The 14,360-nt window shown below is 31.9% G+C and overlaps 2 protein-coding genes across 11 annotated transcripts in view; both read right to left on the reverse strand.

Annotated features, from left to right (window-relative positions):
- The window catches only part of LOC108969914 (ATP-dependent 6-phosphofructokinase), a 12,866-nt gene extending 8,252 nt beyond the window's left edge, over positions 1-4,614 (reverse strand). The window contains exons 1-5 of one of the 5 annotated variants that reach the window (XM_018934920.1): positions 3,992-4,614; positions 2,602-2,785; positions 2,377-2,534; positions 1,985-2,139; positions 633-741 (exon numbers count right to left, since the gene is read on the reverse strand). In XM_018934920.1, the coding sequence (XP_018790465.1) occupies positions 633-741; positions 1,985-2,139; positions 2,377-2,534; positions 2,602-2,785; positions 3,992-4,129 (744 nt within the window). In that variant the 5' untranslated portion in view covers positions 4,130-4,614. Of the gene's footprint in view, positions 1-632; positions 742-1,634; positions 1,744-1,984; positions 2,140-2,376; positions 2,535-2,601; positions 2,786-3,991 lie in introns of all 5 variants that reach the window. The other 4 variants (XM_018934922.1, XM_018934919.1, XM_018934921.1 and 1 more) reach the window with 4 other exon arrangements.
- A 6,826-nt stretch (positions 4,615-11,440) lies between these two features.
- Positions 11,441-14,360, reverse strand: part of LOC108969915 (14-3-3 protein zeta) — a 49,597-nt gene continuing 46,677 nt past the window's right edge. For all 6 annotated transcript variants that reach the window (XM_018934928.1, XM_018934923.1, XM_018934924.1 and 3 more), the window contains exon 7: positions 11,441-13,428. In XM_018934928.1, coding sequence (XP_018790473.1) covers positions 13,273-13,428 — 156 coding nt within the window. In that variant the 3' untranslated portion in view covers positions 11,441-13,272. The remainder of the gene's footprint in view (positions 13,429-14,360) is intronic.

The following is a 14,360-nucleotide window of genomic DNA, read 5'->3' on the forward strand; positions in this document are numbered from 1 at the left end:
GCAAATATTTTGCTATCTTACACTAGCGTGTCGCTGTCTCTTATACACATCTTTGCCAATTTTTGTTTTAAAATTAATTTTATTTTTTTTATATTATTCTTAAAATTTGTTGTTATATTTTCTAAATTTCTTTTAATTAAAGAAAAAAAATATTTCCAAAAAAATCACCGATTAGAAATAACTTTATATCACATGAGAAACATCTGTATAAATTTCGAAGTAAAAGGGAGGGTGAACAAAAAAGTATTGTAATATAGAAAATTTTCTTGTAATTTTTTTAACTGTCGATTTGATATTAGAACTTTCAAAACTTAACCTCATTGAGCCAATATACATATGTACACCCATATGTCGAATATATGTACATATAATCATTAATTTTAAAATTGCAAATATTTATCTTTAAACATCGAAAAAGATGCATTGCGCTTGTAATTGTAAAATCAATCCAATTCATTTTGAGAAAAATAAAATAAATAAAATTTTGAATTTTGTTTTTGCCATAGCAGCTACGATGACTGTCGCTATAATAAATGAATGTATGCCTTCTAATTATTTGTGTACATTCATGGTTTTATAGTGTTGATTTAACAAATCAAATTATTTGTTTTTTTTTTTTGCATTTTTCTTGCCTGCGACAATTGCTGACATAATCTATTGGGCCAATCTGCGCGGGGGGGATTTTCAGGTATAAATATATAATCAGCCTCACTGGAAAGACCGGCTACAAGTGCCAGATAGCTGTAAAAGAAAGATGGACGCACCATTTGAAACAAAACAACAACAAATACATAACATAACACAGCATCACCGTTAATTTGACCACTTCGGAGGTATGGCAATTAGGTATTTCAAGATATATACATATGCAGTACATACATGTGAATACGTACATATGTATGGATATGATTTAATTTGGTATTTTCATAACGTTAAACCTGTTAATATTATTTGTAAGCGTTTTACTTGCCCAAAACTTCATTTACACCAGTTGGTTCCCTAAAAGTATGCTACACTTATGCGATACAATGCAATGTCACTGACGTTTAACGCTTTAATTGAACAAAAACGGTTGTATGAAATTTTTTAACAGTAAACTCATTGACAGCAACACTTTAGAGAAGTTATTCCACATTATTATGTTTGTTTGTTTGTATGTACACATTCACTTTGTAATTTTTCAATTAACACTATTTGTAGCCAATTCTTGATTCCAATTGAATTGTTTAAAGTTTTAGCATATCAATGCATGTACAAAAGTAGATATGTGTGTGTAACTAACACTACATATTTGAATGCTCTCTTTGAAACTCGTCTTGGCTCAGCATTTCAAATGAAAGAACAAAAGCAAGTTAACTAAACTAAAACTATTTCAATTTATCATATAACATTCTGCAATGCAAGACTATAAAATGTATGTATGTATGGTATATATAATATATACAAAATTACTTTACTAATTTTTGTTTATGGCCATGCTGAACCAATCGACTCAGTTGAGTTAGGTCAGTAATTTTTTTATTTTATTTTTTTTCATACGCAAATCAAAAATTGTCAGCAATAAAGTGGGTGTGAAAGATCAATTGATCTCGACTATCAAATGGCATGTATGAAGTATGTCTTATTTTGCTTGCCTGTATTAGCTTATTGCATAGACGTTCGGGCCAGTCTTGTGGTGGCGGCGATTCAGGACAAAATACATAATCAGCTTCGGAAATAATACCAGTAACTACAGGCAAATAACTGTGTTTAGAAGGAAATCGCATGTCAGTTAAAGGCAATAAGTTAATAGTGTTTAAAAAATTTCGGTAATTCTATCCGGCCTAGTATATGTATATTATCTTTCCATTTTTGTAGATTTTTTTTTTTTTTTAATTATGCCAATTTGTTGAAGTCTGTATTAAAGCATGTTAGGCTTTGCACTTTTTTGTTATTTCAACTACAAGTATTATCATAACAATAAAAACAAACACATGCAACTCACCCGCAATGACGACCCATGACCTCCATAATGAATGTACGTTGATGCGAGTAGGCGGTGCTCACAATGGCGTCGATAGCCTCAATGATGCGATGAAGAGCTGAATCGGTACCAATAGTCATATCGGTGCCGCAAAAGTCATTATCAATGGAACCGACCTAAATAATAAAAACACATATTTCAGTTAGGACATAAAAAGTGCAAAAATTAATTATTAAAGCAATTAATTAAGTCACAACTCTGTAACTAAACCTATTTTCTAAATACATTCATTTACTACACTCTTTAATAATTTCTAAACAACTAAACCTATTTTCTAAATATATTCATTTACTACACTCTTTAATAATTTCTAAACACTTTCCATTCCTGTTTTTGATTATATTTATACTCACCATGCCGACAATATGTAGCACGTCGAACTTTTTGCGTTGCTCGGGTGTAATTTTCTTGGACTCGAGCAGCTCATCCAACAGACCGGACCACTCATTACGGAAGCAATTAGCACCAGTAAGTGAGCCATCGCCACCAATGACAACCAAGTTGGAGATTCCTATAAAAAAAWTTTGAATTTTTAAAATTAATTTTTTACTATAACACCAAAAAATGTAAACACTTGCCTTTTTGAATCAAATTGAAAGCGGCCTTTAGACGACCGGCACGTTCGCGGAATTCAGCGCAACGTGCTGAACCTATAACTGTACCACCACGATGAATAATCGAAGACACAGATGCCCAATTAGCTTCAACAATGTTGTCACCACCATCAACCATGCCCTGGTAGCCTTCGCGAATGAAGTAGGCCTATAAAGAATAAAATGAAAAATACCATTTTTATAATAATAATCATAATAAATTAAAAAAAAAAAATGTTAAAAACAATGTAATATATATATATATAGCTAGCTTTAAATACATTTTTTTTTTTTTTTTTTTTTTTTTGTAATAGTAAAGTATAAGAAGTATTTAGTTTTGATTATATTTATACGCAAACATGCGACACGCTAGTGTAAGATAGCAAAATATTTGCATTTATGAATAAATACAGAGATAAGAATGATTCTTTTAAAATCACCTGCTGCAAGTTTTCAATTATGAATCACGCAACAGACAAACACAAAATCGGAATTTTTTAAACAATAGCCAAATAAATCTTAAATTATGCAATGTAAATAAACTCGAAATATGTTTAGAGACAAACAAAAATTACTAACTAAAACTGATTGGAACCACTCCGAAATAAGTGCACACGGTAAATAATTGAAATAAAAAATCAAAAAATTAACAATTAGTGTTATATACAATGGCAAAGTTCATCAATTCTATAGACAATAAATTTTTTTTTGGCAACGAATTTTAAAAGGGCACAGCAAAGTCAAAACTATTAAAAAGTGAAATTTTCCATTTCGTTATAAATGCATGCATATATGTATATTCTTTTTTATGTGCTTTAAAATAAGAGTAAACGAACTAAAAACAAACATGAAATTTAGCTTAACTCATAAATTATATAAAATAATACAGCTAGCACGAATTTCCCTCATTTGTAGCAGCAAACAATAATTGTAATTTCACTTTCATTGGAGGCAATTTAAATGGCGTTTAGTTAGCTGTAGATACTCAACATTTAGCGAGATAGATCAGTGTAATGGGAAAACGTCAAGTGAGAGACGATCTTTTGTGCATTACAAGCAATTAAATCATACAAATGCATATGTATACATGCATATATGCACCTATGTGCAAACAAACGTCTTTGATGGTAGTTTTCAACAAAACATTTACTAAAAATAAACCCATTGCCATGTTATGCATTAATACCACGCAACAGTTTTTAATAACCACTTTAGATTTAATTATAAATTATCCTGATAAAACATTTCGATAGCAAAATACACACAAGTACAAAAGTCAATTAGCCACACCGATAAGCATACCTTTAGCACACACCCACAACCCAGCCTCTTCTTACCTAACTTGCTAATATAGGCAGTAAAAAGGAATACATACCTTGCATCCCAAGTAGATAGCCATGCGCACACACGCGCGCACAGCGGCGTTCATGCCCTGTGAGTCGCCACCACTGGTGAAAACTGCAAGTCCCTTGCCCTTATGTGAGCCACGCTCAATGAAACGTTCGTTTGGCATTTTTTCCTTTACTACTTTGCTTTTAATTAAATAAACAATATTCAATAATTTATGCAATGAATTCGTACCAAAATTTCAGTTATACTGTAAAACGCGTTTTAAACTATGAGTATTTTAAACTATGTTTCAATTTCAACGGTCTATTTATTGTACTGGAGTGCAGCGAAAGTGTCCAGACTTAAGACTGTTCAACAACTATTTATTACTCTTTGGCGCACAGATTGCATCCGCTGCTTTAACCGTTTAGCACACACTGAGGTATTGAGATTTCGACGCACGTACGTTGGTTTATGCCTTTTAGCACGCACTGGAACTGCTTCGCTTGTCACTCGATACAATAATTACGAAAATTTATCCAAAATTTGCGAAATTTAGCGGAGAAAAAGGTAAATTCTCTTTTTGTATGCCCGCTCAGCAGCAACCAAGGTGACACAATTTGACGTTTCAAGGTGACCTTTATCGATTGGAGCTCTGTATAGCTGACAATTGCGTTTAGGGGAAACACTACAAATGGGGTAAACAACTTGAGATAAATACGAAAAGTGGTTAATTGCATAAAATGGAATTAAAATTTGTAATAATTTTTATCATTTCTACGAGAAAAGATTAGAGAAATAAGCAGTGCATATTTTAAACATATATATACCTTTTAATGATATTTAAACTTAACATCAAAATCGTTTAAAAACATTTTATACAACGTGAAATTTTAAGTTTACCCTATTCGAGTTGTTGACAGTCAGCTGTTATACAGCTGCCGTCACTACAAACCACAAAGCTGATCAGTTAAATTTTTTAGATAAGGTACATTCAATTGCAAAAATAGTTCAATTCACTTAATTGCTAATCTTATGCAGATTCTATAAATTTAACCATATTAATATTTGTTAAAATTTTTAAAGTATATTTTTATGTAGATGATACGTTGAAACTTACGATAGTTACTAAAAATTTATCTGATTTTCTGAATGCACTACTTACCGGCCCACAATTGAGTTTAGCTGATATCTAAATAATATATAATTGCAATTTTGTGTACAACTAACTCCGAGTACTGAAATCCATTATTGCCACTTTACTTGTATTGATACAGCTCGAACTTGTTCCAGAATGCATAGTTGTACAATATCTTCCACCTCGGATCAGTGGGAATATTGTAAAAGTAACATCTACCGTGTACCTCTTTCTTTAAACAAAACAAATATTTCCCCATAATTTTTTAACTAGTTTGTAACTATTAATTACAATTTCACACTTATTTGTCGAAATTCACTTAATAAGCACAGCAACCGGCATTAAAGGCTTTAAAAAGTAAACAATATGAATTCGCCTTGTAAACAATAACCATTTGACATTTTAGCCTGCTCTACTGTCATCACTTCCTCTGAATTCGCCGTGTTTTTTTTTTTTTTTGTGAATGTTTTTTTTTTTTGCATATTATAATTTTGAAACAATCGTATCGCCGATGAAAAAGAAATCGCGGACAAAATATTTTTTTTAGCTACAACATTTATTAAATCGTAAACCTGTTTTCTCTCAAAACAAGCAGCTGACTAATAAGGCTGCAATGACGCATTTTTAATTATCATATTTTAAACGTAGTAGATCAGAAAGTAAAAGCCGTTACAGTAACGAGACGCATTTATAGTTTATGGCATTTGCATATTTATTAAAAATGACTGATGGAACACTAGAAATTACAGCAAGCGCGGTAAGAGTAGCCATGATAGATTAGTAGGTTAGCAACTAAATACTAAGGGATGGATATCATCTTCGAATTATAAAGCATTTTATAACAACATCCATGCAGCTTTCTTCATCCGGTATGCATTACTGTTTTGTTTGTTTTGTGATTTTTTTGTACATATGTATATGTATATGTATATAACACTTTATCTTTAAGTGTAAAATCAGTAAGATTCGGTATTAATATTTTCATATAAGCTTTTATACCTCAGCTAGTTGCATCTTGCCATTATACTCAAGGTACATAGATCTGATAAGCATCAAACAACGTCAGAAGCGATTAGTATTTCTCATGCGAATCCTTTTAATGCAGAAATATACTGGTTAGCATTGCCTACCAGCAGGCGCCAACTATTACTCGGGCCTTTCGGAATAGTAGTGTCTTCCGCTAATCTTTACACCGCGGCGATCATATGTGTTTAATCGGAAAAAAATATTTCGAAATAAACAAACTTACCGAACATATTAGTAATAAGTCAGCGCCTGGCAATCAGTAATTGCTTAGTGCCCCCAAGTGCATGCTAAAATATCTAAAAATAAACTCAATGATGCATTTAACCTATAACACATTTTCCTCACCATTCATTATATGATTAATGTATGCTATTATGTTCTGGATTCATGACGAAATTTCGTTGATAATATTAAAAAGCAAATTCTTCTACTTAACTGGCCTAGACACCGCTTACGCGGCTATAGTCGAGATAACAACAGTGCGCCATCGTCGTTTCTTTTTTGTTTTTGCAATGTGGCGCTAATTGTAGATAAAAAGCGAAGCCCGACTTTTCTACTGAGTAGAGGTCTTCATCTTCCTCTGCAAATGCAAACATTTCCGATTAAGCAGTTAGCACTCTGAACATGTAACTGCGATATTTATTAAGTCATAAATAAGGAAAACTGTGAATTTTTTTGAATAAAATATTAAGTTATGTATATTTACGTCTTTGCTACCACGAAATAGAAACGCATAGTTCACCTTGTGTTTTAAATTATCTTTTATTGTTTTTTTTTTATAATTAAGAAACTGTAATTTCAATAAACTTAAATATTTCAATCTTCGCCTCCATGTGTTTTTATTTTAATTTCTCTTTTTATTTTGTTATTTTCAATTTTAGTTCTGGTTGTGTTTTGCTTTTTTATTAACGCTTGCTTGTTTTTACGATTTTCTCTTGCTTTTAGCGTTATGTTTGAAAAATTATGCATTTATAGTCCATATGCGCATGCACGTACATTCTCATACATAGATAATATACATATGTAAGTATGTACATATGGATGCATATGAAATATAAATATGCGCTCATTTCCAAAATTTTACTTTTCCATGGTTTTGTTGTTGTTGATGTATTTGCATGTATACAATAAATTTATATGCATATATACGATACGCATTTTGCATGTCATACATCATAACTGCTGGACAATATTTTATTTATTATAATAATATAATTTGTTTGCATTTATTTTGTATGTATTTCATATGAAAGAAGTTATGCATTGAATTAAAAATTGGAATAATTAGCGCATTTTAGTTTTAAATTTACTCAGAGTGTGTGTGTGTGTGTGTGTATTATTTAAGCATTCGCATACGCGTCACGGCATATCATTGCAGTGAATTATTATTGGATACATACATACTACGACTTGTGGCACTTGCCACGCCTATATGTATTACACATATATTTACCACCTTACACTTTCAGAGGACGTTTTGGAATAAAAAAGGGTTCTTAAAATTTAGTACATACATTTTTGGATTTTATTTGCTGTATGTATGTTCTGTATGTATGTATGTATGTTGTTGAATTATCCAAAAATGTATTTATTTTGTATTACTTTTATCTCTATTTTGTATTATTATGTATAATCTGCAGACGCTGAAGATTGGGAAGCAATATATGTATGTATGTATGTATTTATATTTTTGATTTTGGTTTTCTCTTGTTTCATTTTCTTTTTATTTAATAGGTTTGGCTTAGGTAGTAGTACAATATTGTGTGTGTGTGTGTGTGTGTGTGTGTGTTTAATTGCTATTTCGAATTAGACGTTGGTTGGTTTGCTGTGTGAGGACATTGTCATTTTAGCTAGTCATATACATATGTGGATAACGAAAAACTGTATTCCGATTGTATTGTAGCCAATTAGTAGTTGTTGTTGTAGTGCAAAATACTCTATTTTCGGTTTCTTCAAATATGCGCTGCAGCAGAGTGGCGCAAACAAATTGTGAAATGCACACGCTGAAGTGGTGTGTAGCAGTTTGAATGAGACATCAAAGCGGTTTACAGCACTACAGTTAGGTCAACTGTTGGCACACACATTCGTACATGCTAAAACATTTAAGGACAATTTTCAAGGAAGCTAAGTATCGCATTGAGAGATTAAAATTGGGCAACATCAAGATTGCAATGAATTGATTTTTATTTGTTTGTATGTATGTGTATGAAGTTGTATACATATGTGCGTACATTCATACATATTTTATAGAACATATCGTGAGTTACTTACTTACCAATGAATATACATAATTGTACAGTGAATAAATTTTCTTACACAAATAATATTGCAAACATTCATTCAGACGCACATGCATTTAAACTTACATATTTAGTGTATATGTATATGTAGAGTTGTCAAATTGTTTAAACACTGATATTTTAGTAGATTTTAGAAGTGTTAAGTAAAAATGGAAATTTCAAAGACAAAGTTCTCTATCACGGCAACACATTTGCCTCACCTAAGCATAGAAATTTGTTCGGACAGCTCATAAAAGCTTGGCTTCACTTGGAATATCTAATTGGCGCCACGTAGCGAAAAGAAGAAACGACTGGCGCGCTGTTGTTAACTCGGCTATAATCGCGTAAGCGGTGWCTACGCCAATCAAGAAGAAGAAGCTCATAAAAGTATGCTTCACTGTAAGTTCTTAAAGTTTCTGTTATTACTTTTGCGTAAAATTTTTATTTATTCCTACTTTATTGCTAGCCGCGCTGACGTTTTTTCGCCTGTATTAAAAAAATCACTACGAGCGCCGATTTTAAAGTTTATGTCGACAGTGCTAAATTCTAACTAACACGCGCGCAAATTGCATAAAACTTCATAACGCCAATATTTCATTTGTATTTAGCCTTTACGATCCACGTATTCGTTGTTGATCGCCCGATTTCATAGCTAAGCGGCGCAATTGCCACCAAAAAAGCCTTCATCTCAAAGTCATAACCTCAAATTTGGCATATGAAACCATTAGCTAATTAACAACTATATTTGTATATCTGTAAGAAATCCAGTGGCATTACACTGTCCTGTAGCCAAATATACATACATTGACTGCACATCTAGTACATACATACATATATCCTTAATAAATACACATAGTACACATACAAATATACACGTGAGTATGAAACTTTCAAAACTTGCAACTTTTGCTTGATGAAGTTTTTGTTTAATTAAACTGAACTTGAATTTCTCTATAAGTTTTGACTTCAATTGCATTATTTGCTTGTAATGGGAAGTATATATTTCCCATATCACAACATATATGTATATGCATGTATTTATATATACATATATTAGCTATGCATGTAGATATATAAATAACCACACAAATTGTTTTGTTTGAAAAATTTAAGTTGCCACTTACATACATATACACGAAAATTGTAGTATTTGCGTTAGAACTTGGATAGTCGGCTACACAAGTTCGAAAAATAAGTTTCGAGTCACTCAAGTTCACACCGTGGTGTTACTTTTTTTCAACATTTATAAGAATATCTAAGTAATTTATGTATGTACACATGGTATATTTAATATTGCCAAAAATAAAAAAAAAATTCTTCATGCTTTAGCTAAACACTCCTACAATTTCTCTAAACCGGAAGCTCAATTAAGTGTCAGTACCCTAAATGTAAACTACACTTTTGTTCCATTTAGCACGCAGCCTAAATGTAGACTACGATTTAGTTCAATTAAGTGTACGCGCTTAAATGTAGACTAAGCTTTTGTTCAATTAAGTGAGCGCAGCCTAAATTTACACTTTGCTTTCGTTCAATGCTACGTCGTGTCAGTAGCGCTATTTGGCATAATTTCTCAAGCGTCTGTTGCGCACCGCACTAGTCTAATATAAACGCAGCAGTTGCCAACACCTATAAATGTCTGTATATAAATACTAAACGCAACCTTTTCCAACTAACGGTGTGCAAATACGCACTTTATGACACCCCTCGTGGGCGACTAATCTTCGGTCGTACCGTGTATGCAATTTTAACGACTTGAGCGTTGTCGCCGCTGCTAATGGTAACATGAAATAGACATGAAATAGACATAAAATTATTATGTGCACTTGGTTTACGTTTGTTTATAATTCGGCTTTTATTATTTTATGACTTTTCACATTTAAATATCGTATTTTATAGTAAATATATACTTTAAATATATATTTGTTTTCCTCAAATCTGTCCTATTTAAATTATATTGCATATATTTATGTTGTTGTAATGTTGTAATGCACAAGCTGATGAGTAATACGAATACGTTTACGAATACGAATACGAGAATACAGTAAGTAATGTTTGATGAGTGAGGAAAAATTTATGTAGCCGTTATTAATTTTATTTTAATTATTTTTGAATTTGTTTTTATGTTTTAGTTGTAAAGGTACTCGGTACACACACAAAAATATTGGCAACAAATTGCTGATTTCATTAAACTTGAATATCAATTACATACATACATCGAATGCTTAATGCTGCGAATTATTGCAAAAATTTGAATATCGAAAAATCAAAACACAACAGACTACATTTAGAAAAAAACACAGTATACTTTGAAAAATGTTATAAATTTGCAAAACGTTATAAATTTGTAAAACGGTGTATATTTGAATAACGGTTTTAATAATGAAAAAAAAAATTAATCCCATTCAAACGCACATACAGACAACTTCAATGTAAAGCATGGTTACCGAAGTGTATGAAAGTAGTAGTGTGAACAAGGGATTTTGCTAACAGCGCTTAGTTGTTGTTGTTTTTTTTTACTATTTATAGCTTGTTGTTCACGCTAAAACCTGCATAAAATCTTATGGAGAGCATTTCATTTGTTTAAAAAACGCCGCCGCTCGCGTATGGCGTGAATGCATTTGGCAATTTATGAAAATATTTCGGAGAAAAAGCATAAAAGCACTTCGTACACAACCGTTACAAGCCATATAAAACTGGTCAACATGCAAATAGCTGTTGTACATTTTGCGCACTCTCTCATTTTGCTACTAATGCGCTTACGTTCATGAGTACGCATGAAAAAAAAAAAAAAAACAAGTCTATAGCAAACTAAAACTGAAAATAATCTAAAAATATTAGTACTTCCATTTAAAGTTTGCACCAAAAAATACTAAAAAAAAAAGTGTCACTTTAATTTAACGTTTGCATTGCCTTTATGGTTTTTGGTACTTTTCATATATTATCGACCGTTTAGCAATCAACAGCGCACAATAGCATTAATTTATACTTATAGGTAAGGTATTTTCATGTAGTAGTAATAGTAATAATAATGAAAGCAATAAAAACAATGGGATATATATAACGTAATAACGTTGTTTTATTTAAAAATTATAGAAATCATCGTTTATACTTTTCTTTGACAAAACAATTTTGGAAGGGAATAAAAACGAATTGGCATGCCGTAAAAATTGTTCGAGGAACCGTCTAACGGGATTACGCCATACAACTTTGACCGCACAAACGTGTACACATTCAAACACGCTCGACGCGTGTTTGTTGTTTTTCTTTTTTTCTTTTGTGTAAAAGTTTTGCTACAGTATTTGTTTGTATTGGTACTCTTTTCATTTCAGCCGTTTAGTTTTGTAATGATTTCAAACACAAAATTGGCAGAAAATGTGCATTCAAACAGGATTGCAATTGTCTTGCATTAAAAAAAAAGTGAGAAAACGCTTTGACGCGCATTTATTTTTTTCGTTTTGCGTTGACACATGCATTTCATGCTCAAGTGCACGTTTTCTTTTTGTTGTTGTTTTTTTGTTTTAAGGTACGTACAAAATTTGGAAAACGAAACGAGAATGACTTTTTGGTTAATATAAAAAAAACAAAATCAAATTATTTATTAAAAAAAATAATAAATAATATATAATGCTCTGTCTAACAAAATTTACGCTTTTGTAGCTTTGATGATATAGTTTGATTTAAATATATGTATGCTTATCGATCATAATTATTGCAGATTTTGCGAATTTTGCTCTTCTTGCTTGCTTTTTGGTTCTGTTTTCGGCTGGTTGTTTATTGCTGATGTTCTGTTGTTGTTGTTATGGTTGAAACGGTCTCTGTTTCACAGTTTCTCTGACAAAAACTGCTTCAAGTTATACATATTGTTGTTGTTGTTGTTGCTGGTGGTGAACTGTACTGTTGAATGGCAAAACACACTTTGAACAAAAAGAAATTTTAAAAAATTCCAAAGTTTTCCCAAAACATTTGCCTTGCTGCGCTTCACTTGCTACATGCAGTATGTAGGGCGTGGCAATAACCAACAAACGGCCTGCGTTAGTCACGACGAGCGCAGTGTGACGGAGCAGGAAAAACACATTTGCTGCCGCCAAAATTAAGTAATTTACAAACCACAAGTGGTTTAGTGACCACAAGCAAGCAGATTGGTGTTTTTCTCACAACTCGCCGCGCCGCACTGTGCTCTTTGCGCACATACTCACATCATGCATAATGTAATACACATTTTAGCTATGTAATTACGCATGCACGTATGTTTGTGTGTATGCAATGATGTGCAACGAATGCAAACGAATTTCGGAATTCGTACAAGACTTTCCACTTCCACTTTCGAATCGCTGTTATTGCTACTAACTTGTTGCTTTCATGCATTTCGTCGCTTGTCGACTCAACACGATTATGTGTTTTGAATGTGGAGGAAATCACATTTGAAATTTTTGCGTTTCTTTTCGTTTATTCATGATTCGAGTCAAACACAATATAGCTCGGCATTTAACTCGGGAGTTGATTTGGCTTCTTCTCGAAAGTTGCATTCAAATGGTGTTCTGCTATTACTGACTGTATCTATTCTACCAATTGCCTGTGAGCGTTGTTGCTGTTGTTGTTGCTTCTTGCAGTTTCACCGCACTTGCATTTGAAATGAATTTGGTTTTCTTGTTGTTGTTGTTTTGAAATTTAGTTTGTATTTTTATGTAGCTTCTGCCTCTGTTTCACACTATTTGAAGATTTTGTTTTTGTTTTGCTTTAAATTTTGCTTGCTGCTCTGTTGTTGTTCTTGTTATGCTTTTGTTTCTGTACTTCTCTCTTGCTGTTGTTGTATTTGTTTTGTTTTTGTTTTTTATTTTTTTAATTATTATATTTGCATAGTCAAAAGGAAACAATTTAGTTTGGTTAGTTGTCACCACCCTCCTGTGGTTCATCGCCATCCCCTTGCGTATCCGACGTCCAGAGGGTCAAGTTGTCTCTCAACAATTGCATAATCAGCGTTGAGTCTTTGTATGAGTCCTCGTTGAGTGTATCCAGTTCGGCTATCGCGTCATCGAACGCCTAAAAGACGATTGTAGATTGTACAAAAACAAATAAAAATATATATTTTAGTAATGTATATGTATATATAATAAAAAGAGAGTATATCAATTCGTTCAAAGCAAGCAAATTGATTATATTAAATATAATTACGAAAATCACAGAAAATTCGAAGCATTTCAATCCAAAAGCAACCAATTATAGAAATTTGTATGTTTATAAGTTGCATGTATTGTGTATATTTATGGATTTTTATTAGTAAAAATATATAATTTATTTCTCTTTTTAATCTTACAAACTCGCCAGCTGTGTTTAGCCACCAAAAACAAAAAAAAAAAAACAACGAGAAATATATAGATTTAAAACACGTTACATCATCAATCATCAAGTCAAATATGCAAGAATTTCCCTGCCTGGGTTTTAGGAGCCTACAAGCGCGTAAGCGTGTATGAAAGAGCACGCAGAATTCGACTGTCATGGCGGGTTTTAGAAAGCATTTTTTAGGCAAACGGCCACAACAATAAAAGCTATAAGTTGAACAAATAAAAGTACGTAATGTGTGCATATGAATTATTAAGTAAATATATACATATATATTACATATGTACATAAGTACTTATATATAATTAAATATTAAACTCGAGACCCTAAACAATTATTCAATGAACCAAAACTCGAAGTATTATTACATAAAAGCTCCATAGCGTAAAAATATAATTGAGTTATAGTTTTTTTTTTCAGGTTATGTGGAAAAATTTAAATTCTTTAGCAAGGGGTTGGAGCTGTTGGATGTTACAATTGTCTTTGGCTGCTCATAAATATGGTGAAGTGGCAAAAATCACAAACAAAATCATTTATTACATTAACAGTTGAGAAAAGCTTTTAGTCAACAGGGTTACAAATAATGCATTAAAAATAAATAAAAATAACTGAATTAAATAATTAAAAAATTA

The sequence above is a fragment of the Bactrocera latifrons genome, unplaced genomic scaffold, assembly GCF_001853355.1.
Source record: "Bactrocera latifrons isolate USDA-ARS-PBARC rearing strain unplaced genomic scaffold, ASM185335v1 scaffold_27, whole genome shotgun sequence".
NCBI classification, from domain to species: Eukaryota; Metazoa; Arthropoda; class Insecta; order Diptera; family Tephritidae; genus Bactrocera; species Bactrocera latifrons.